Genomic DNA, 8,273 nt, shown 5'->3' with positions numbered 1-8,273 from the left:
TTCCCTATTAACTGGGGTATATACCAGATACTTAGATATTACCTGTATATTTTCAAACAAGAATAGGTTAAAATAATATCCTACAATAAAACTAATTACTTATCATTGTCATATTATTACTTTCTTATTAAGACCGCTCTATTGGGGACCGCGTTTATGGGGACCGCTAAATCGGGCACCGCTGAAACGGGGACCGCTGTATTGAGACCGCTCAATCGGGGACCGCGCTTATGGGGACCGCTGAATAGGGGTGAAACCATCGAGGTATGCAATAGCATGTAATAGCTAACCTTTGGTTCCTTGTGGTTAGCGTCGGTAACCACTTCCTACATGATTTTTTCTAACATTATATTTTTCAATTTGATTTCTTTCATAAATTAGTTATGTGGCCATTCATTGTAGTTTAGTGAAACTTTTGAATTTTTTTAAATAAAATTAATGTCGGCTTTAAAGCCCTATTTATTTTCATAAATAAGGATTAGCTCTTTGACCTATTAGACCTACAAACACATAATTTAAAGAAAAAAATATTTACTCTTATTTTGACAAAATATGATTTTGATTTTCTTATCACAAACTTTAAATTAATTAGAAATTTACGAAACTGGAACAGGCCTATCGACGATTGTGCAATAATCAATAAAAGTATAAAAGAAAACATAGTCAAATCAAACTTGTATTACTGTTCTAGAAGTAAATTGTTTAATACAAAATGTTTAAATATTTCTTACTTTTTCTGATTGCTGCTGCTTTGGCTGCCGACACTTATTTGTCCGATGATGAAGAGTTTGAAAAATTCAAGGCAAGTTAAACTGTTCACAAAAAATAAAATTAACATAGTTTTATATATTTGTATCTTCTCCCCCATTCATCCCTGTTTTGTGCTCTTTCTTCTCAACCATCAATTCCCCCTTTTCCGAGATCTTCCTATCAAACCATCTTTATTTGAGTCGTACTTTCCTTCTTGTCGTGATTGGGCCCTATTTTAGGATCATCTTTGGCATCCTCTTTCTTTTTATTCTCATCAAGTGCCCCATCTATCTCATTTTCTGTGCATTTATGAAGAGATTGTTGCTGTGTTCGTTAAAAAGTTCCTCTAGCTCTCTGTTTGTTTGTCGCACCCAAACTTCCACCGTGTTTTTGACTCCATATATAACTCTGATCATTTTCTTTTCTCATCTTTCCAATTTCCCGTATTAGATTTTTTCATTGTCCATACTTACTACCATACGTCACTTTGGGCCTTATTACCGTTTTATATAGATAACATTAAGAGTAAACAGTAGCGATCAACAGGTAGTAACAAAATATAACTTCGGGAGATAGTATCATAAACTTTGGCAACAGTGGTAATCTTTGATATTATCTAAGATTAATATTTTGACAATATCATAGTCGCGCTAAATGGAAGTATTTGAAAACGGTTTTATTATTAATAAATAGATATTTATAAAAATAAATCAAAATGGGTGAAAATTTTATGTTAAGATAGGTATTTAGAAAGGTATTTGCATGAAATATCTAATAATAAAACAATAATAAATAATCATTTCTTGTTGTGAAGCGAAACAAATTTCGATTTTCGCATAATTTTGGCACGGTTTTTAATGGACTTTTTCTTGAAAGGTTTCACTTTATTTTTCGTTTGATTTACTTTTTCCATTTTGTTAAACTATTGATAATATTTTTAGAATAAAAAAATCCTCCTAAAACTTTATAGGTCTGGATCCCGCGTATGAAAAAAAAGTTGATTAATAGGAAGCTGAAAATTTGTTAATAGCTTAAGGGTGTCTAGTCAGACAAACTTTGATATATGGGACACTGGAACAGGGGAAGTTTTAATTGTGGAACAGGTTAAAAATTTGGAACGGTCAGACAACGAAAACGGCAAAGTTATTTTGTCCGACAGAACAGACTTAAACTCTTCGAACAGAGATTAAACTCTCATGCAAAAATCAGACTGCTATTTATCACCAAATGGGCGTTTTAATGAGTGGAACATGTAGAATATGTCAAATGACAGGAATTATGACAGGTGATAAATAGAAGTCTGATCTTTGCATGAGAGTTTAATCTCTGTTCGGAGAGTTTAAGTCTGTTCTGTCGGACAAAATAAATGTGCCGTTTTCGTGGTGTGACCGTTCCAAATTTTTAACCTGTTCCACAATTAAAACTGCCCCTGTTCCAGTGTTCCCATATATCAAAATTTATCCGACTAGACACCCTTAAGCTATTAACAAATTTTCAGCTTGCTATTAATCAATTTTTTTTTCATACGCGTGATCCAGACCTATTATATACTCGCATTAGAATTCGAAATCATCATTCTCTTTGCCTTATCCCTATGCGGGGTCGGCTTCCCTAATTGCATTTCTCCACACAATTCTGTCTTGGGTCATATCAATGTTAATCCCCTTTACCAACATGTCCTGCCTTATCGCCTCCCCCCAGGTCTTCTTTGGTCTTCCTCTCCTACTTCTTCCAGGAATCTGCACTTCAGCTATTCTTCGTATTGGGTGATTAACGTCTCGACGTTGAACATGACCAAACCATCTTAACCTATGCTCTCTCATTTTGGCATCAATTGGTGCCACACCTAGACTTCCCCTAATATACTCATTTCTAATTTTATCCTTCTTTGTCACTCCACTCATCCATCTAAGCATTCTCATTTCCGCCACATGCATTCGTTGTTCCTCTTTCTTTTTCACTGCCCAACATTCAGTTCCGTACATCATAGCCGGTCTTATGGCTGTTTTATAGAATTTTCCCTTCAGCTTCATTGGAATTTTTCTGTCACACAACACACCACTCGCTTCTTTCCACTTCATCCATCCAGCCCTAATTTTACTGCATGCATCTCCATATATTTCTCCATTACTCTGTAGTACCGATCCTAGGTACTTAAAACTATTGCTTTTCACAATCATTTCACCATCCAAAGATACCATTTTATTTGTAGTAGCTCCATCTTTAAATGAACATTCCAAATACTCTGTTTTTGTCCTACTAAGTTTTAAACCTTTTTCCTCCAGAGCTTGTCTCCACTGTTCCAGTTTTTGTTCTAGGTCTCTTTCACTATTTCCTACTAACACGACATCATCAGCATACATTAAGCACCATGGAATGTTACCCTGTAGTTTCGTTGTTATCTGGTCCACAACTAATGAGAATAAATACGGACTAAGCACAGAACCTTGGTGCAATCCTACTTTCACATGAAATTTATCAGTCTCTCCCACACCTGTCCTAACACTAGTCGTTACTCCCTCATACATATCCCTCACAATCTTTACATATTCACCAGGGACTCCTTTCTTATTGAGTGCCCACCACAGAATCTCTCGAGGAACTCTATCATATGCTTTCTCAAGATCAATGAATACCATATGAGCGTTTGTTTCTTTACTCCTGTATTTTTCCATCAATTGCCTTATAATGAAAATTGCATCTGTTGTTGATCTACCCTGCATAAAGCCAAATTGATTCTCAGATATTTCGGTCTCTTCACGTATCCGTCTGTCAATTACTCTTTCCCATATTTTCATGGTGTGGCTAAGCAGTTTTATAGCCCTGTAGTTTGTACATTGTTGTATATCTCCCTTGTTTTTGTAAACAGGTACCAGTATACTGCTTCTCCATTCGTCTGGCATTTGTCCGACTTCCATAATTCTATTAAATAGACCTGCTCGCATTAGAATTCGAAATATTTTTACGTAAAATATACTTACCTACCTACATATAACTAAAACTCACAATTAACAACAATCTATTCTTTCAAAGGGGCCAACAACTTATACAACAACAAATATATAATAAATTAACTATCGATAAACACTACTTTCCTATGAAACAACAATAACGAATTCTTAAATTAAGACACTATTGCACTGAACAGATATCGATAAAGGTGACAGAACAGATTAGAGAAAATTTGACGCAGGTTTGTCAAAATGACAGTGATAATTTCTCTATGTTGCCTAATTAGTTATTTAGTTATAACATGTTCGATTTCTTGTTAGAAATAAAAAAATTTAGTAGTTCCAAGATTACACCAAATCTAGGCATGGGATAAAAAAGTTTATTTGAAGAAAGTTTTTTTTTTCTTCTTAATGGCGGTACAGACTCCTTTTTTCAATATTTTTACGGTACTTTTCGTTTCTCATTATGTCTCCCAGATAGCTTACTTTTCTAACTTTGACGATCTTCAGCAGCTTCATATCTGTATCAATTCTCCTCAGAACAGTTTCGTTGGTGGTGTGGGTTATCCAAGATATTTTCAAGATTTTTCTATAGGGCCAGAGTTCAAAGGCTTCTAACTTATTCATCAGCGTTATGTTGAGTGTCCAGGCCTCCGTTCCATACAAAAGCATTGACCATACATACCAATGCAGAAAACGATATCTTAGATTGATAATAATGCTACTTTTACAAATTAAACTTTCATTTTGATAAAGCCTTGTCGGACTATCTGTATTCTCACTCTTACTTCTTGTTTATAATCAAGTTGATTGTTGAACCAGCAGCCAAAATATTAGTATTGATTTACGTATTCAAGCTGTTGGTAGTCCACATATATTGGAAGGGATAAATTTCTGTTCCTTAATATTTTCATAACTTTGGTTTTCGCAGTATTGATCTTCATCTTTATTTTTTCACAATTCTCAATGGCCCTATTTAACAGTATCTGGAGACTATGGTCCGAATCAGTCACTAAACTTTATAACTAATCAACTATATTTTAATATTCTTCTATTTTAACGTTTTTAGAAAGACTTCAGCAGAAATTATGAGACTCCCAATGAAGAACAGCACCGCAGAGGAATTTTTGTTAATACTTTAAATACAGTCAAAGCACACAATGCCAAATTCGAAAGAGGAGAGGTTTCTTATTCCTTAGGCATAAACCAGTTCGCTGATCTTACCCAAGATGAATTTGAAAACAGGTACACAATGAAAAAGTGGGTAGAGCAACAGGGAAAAGGAAAACTTGCCACGAAAACTGCTACCCAGAATTAATCTACAGAATTATCGATCTATTGTAGGGTTTATTACAGAATATATGGAGTAATGGATATGATAGAAATATCTATCATATCCATTAGTCATTACAGCTAACTGTTTTGTTTGAAACAATAAATTTTTACATAAAATAATGACTTTTTATATAAATCTTATTCCTGTTTTTCTACTTTTCAATAAAACAAATATTTATGTAAAGAAATGGAGAACTAGAAAGGTAAAGCAATATATACCTACTTGTTTCTCAAAAATGGGAAAGTATATACTATGCTTTATTTGTTTGCAAATTTCAACTCATTACAAATGCAGATCTTCAATAAATCTACAAACAGCAGTTAAAGTGGTCAAACACAAATTACTCAAAATAATATCATATCTTGTTGAAATGTAGTTTTAGATAAGAACAGTACATCTCCAAAACTGTCATTTTAAGAAATTAAAAAAAAAACATTTATACAAAAACCTAGTGGTTTTTTGATATTTTCATACATTGTAAAGTTGTAGCTTTTGTGCTTATTTATTAAATGGCCCAATAAAATTTATTAGAACAAAGTCCAAAAAAAGATATTTGCAAAAATGTATAGTGTATATGTACTGTTCTTTCACTCAATTACAAAAAAAAACACAATTCAGACACTACATTTATTGGTTTTGTTCAGAAATATTTGTTAACAATGCATGGAATGTAAGATTGTTAACCTTTGATTGTCAATCACTAAATGAATCCTGATTACAAGTGGCGCGCGATGACGTAATGTCATTGAGTGAAAGAACAGTATAAGCAGCGAAAGAACAGTATAAGCGTTGCACGTATACGGTTCTTTCACTCATCTACCAAATTTCCCTGTCGATATTGAATCGCAGAGGAGAGTTGTGTTTATACTGTTCTTTTGCCCAGTGATGCATTAACCTATTAAACGTATTTTGGCTATCTCAGTTCCAAATGTCGTTTTTGGCGTTTATATTGTTCTTTCACTCACCGATTCAATTCTGTGTAGGCACTTATTAACAAGGACCTGCAGTTTGTTTGTAAGGGTTTTTGTCACTTTCCAAGTTTCACATCATCATCATCATCACGTAGCACTACAACCCTGGGTGGGTCCTGGCTGACTGTACAACTTTCTTCCAATTTCTTCGGTCTTCCATCAACCTAGGGTCAAATGGAATGTTCATTTTCCGGAGATCTGCTTGGATGTTATCTCTCCATCGCATTCTGGGACGTCTAAGTGGTCTTTTGCCTGCAGGAATCTCCTCCCATACCAGTTTTACAAGTCTTTCGTTATGAAGTCTGTGCACGTGGCCTGCCCATCTTAGTCGATGTGATTTAATTTCTTGGACAATATCGGTGCCATTGTAAAGTGCTTTTAATTCGATGTTGGTTCTGATCCTATACTGGTTTGTGTTAATGTCGTGGTGAGGTCCGAAAATGTTTCTAAGTATTTTTCGTTCAAAACGTCTGAGTTTTTCTTCGTTTGATTTGGTCATGGTCCACGTTTCGCATCCATATGTTAGTACTGGTCTGACTATGGATTTATAAATTTTGATCTTGGAATTTCTTGTAAGATTTTTTGATTTTATAAGCTTATCCAGTGCGAATAGACAGCGATTTGCTGATTGGATTCTGTCTTTTATTTCTTCAGTAACATCGTTGTCACCTGTGATTACGGCCCCCAGATACTTAAAACGTTGTACTCTTTCGAAATTGAAGGTATTGACCGTCACATTTTGTCCTATCCTGTCTCTTCGTGTCGTTCTATTTATACACATATATTTCGTCTTCTCTTCATTAATCCTCAGCCCTACTTCGCTTGTTGCTCCTTCTACCTTGTTGAAAATGGCTTTTGTGGATAGGATGAAGTCTCCAACGAGATCAATGTCATCTGCGTAAGCTAGTAATAACTTGGGACCTTGAACCGATAGAAGTTCTGTCCTTACTTCGACCGACCTAATGGCTTTCTCTAATACAAGGTTAAAAAGTAGTGGAGATAACGCATCACCCTGTTTGAGTCCACTGTTGATTTCAAAGCTGTCAGACAGTTTATTATTTACACGTACTTTTGATATTCCACCCTCCATACATACTTTAGTCATCCGAATAAGTTTCTTTGGTATTGAGAACTCCGCCATGGCATTCCATACTTGGCTTCTTTCTACGCTATCATATGCCTGTCGAAAGTCTACGAAGAGATTGTGTATGGGTCTGTTATACTCCCATCCCTTTTCTAGAAGCTATCTCAGCGTGAATAGTTGATCTATTGTGGATCTGTTTGCCCTAAAACCGGCTTGATATTCTCCTGGGACATTTTCAGCATAGGGGGTTAGTCTACTAAGAATGATGTTTGAGAGGATTTTATATACCGTGTTTAGGAGTGAAATTCCTCTATAATTCGCGCATTTTGTTTTGTTCCCTTTTTTGTAGATAGGCACTACGATGTTTTCCTTCCATCGTGCTGGTATCCTTCTTCTAGGTTTCACATGACTGATAATATGTACAGGGAAAGATAAGAGGCGGAAGCAGTATACAGGGCCGCGCCGTCCACGTGTGCAATGTGTGCGGCGCACACAGGCGCCAGCAATTAAGGGGCGCCACTAGAGTTTTCACAAAATTTTTAGGTGAAACACTTACCAATTTTTTTTTCAGCTTCTACCAAACGGGATATCATAAAACAATACTTTGCAAGTCTGGCTTTAAAGCATTTACCTAATACACGCTGGTCCAGCAGAATTGATGCTTTAAAGCAATTATACAAAAATTTGTCAGAAATTTATTATACTTTATAGATAAAATATCAACATTTACATTCATAATATGCTTAGTTGCTCAGTCTACATACCTTTGGTATAAAGTTCTGATGAAAGTTAACTTCGTTAGCCAAATTCTACGATCAAAAACAATAAACATGCAGCTGGCCTTAAATACTTTACAAGAGATAAAACAATTGTTGCTCGAGTTTCGGACAGATAGTAAATTTAATGACGTTATTACTACAGCAAATGAAACTGCAGAGAAACTGGATGTGGAACCCAGTTATCAACCAGCCACACAGTTACGGCTCTGAAAAAAAAAAAGCTGACGACACTTCGATTACGAACATAAAGACGAACCGATTTTGGATCCTAAAATGTCATATTACAAAGTTATTTTTTTTTATTGTGTTCTAGAGCATTAATATCAGTAAATGAAAGATTTTCATATTGGAAAATCATGTTAATTCTTTCAAATTTATGTATCATTTGAACGACAGTACAAT

The 8,273-nt window shown here is 35.0% G+C and overlaps 1 protein-coding gene across 1 annotated transcript; it reads left to right on the top strand.

The window, feature by feature from the left end:
• Nucleotides 1-661: 661 nt before the first annotated feature.
• LOC114334093 (cathepsin L-like proteinase) lies at nt 662-5,156 on the top strand. Its single transcript, XM_028284111.2, has 2 exons — nt 662-802; nt 4,771-5,156. Exons 1-2 carry the CDS (start codon nt 713-715, stop codon nt 5,017-5,019), a joined length of 339 nt encoding a protein of 112 aa, XP_028139912.1. The 5' UTR covers nt 662-712; the 3' UTR covers nt 5,020-5,156.
• The last annotated feature ends 3,117 nt before the right edge of the window (nt 5,157-8,273 follow it).

The sequence above is a fragment of the Diabrotica virgifera genome, chromosome 9 (assembly GCF_917563875.1).
Source record: "Diabrotica virgifera virgifera chromosome 9, PGI_DIABVI_V3a".
Taxonomy (NCBI): domain Eukaryota; kingdom Metazoa; phylum Arthropoda; class Insecta; order Coleoptera; family Chrysomelidae; genus Diabrotica; species Diabrotica virgifera.
Note: the sequence above shows the minus strand (reverse complement) of the source record. Positions and strands in the feature narration are given on the sequence as shown.

Excerpts from the sequence above, each read along its gene's own strand:
- LOC114334093 (XM_028284111.2), top strand. The coding sequence starts at position 713 with ATGTTTAAATATTTCTTACTTTTTCTGATTGCTGCTGCTTTGGCTGCC. Across the intron at positions 803-4,770 it reads AAGAGTTTGAAAAATTCAAG|AAAGACTTCAGCAGAAATTA; the intron begins GCAAGTTAAACT and ends TAACGTTTTTAG.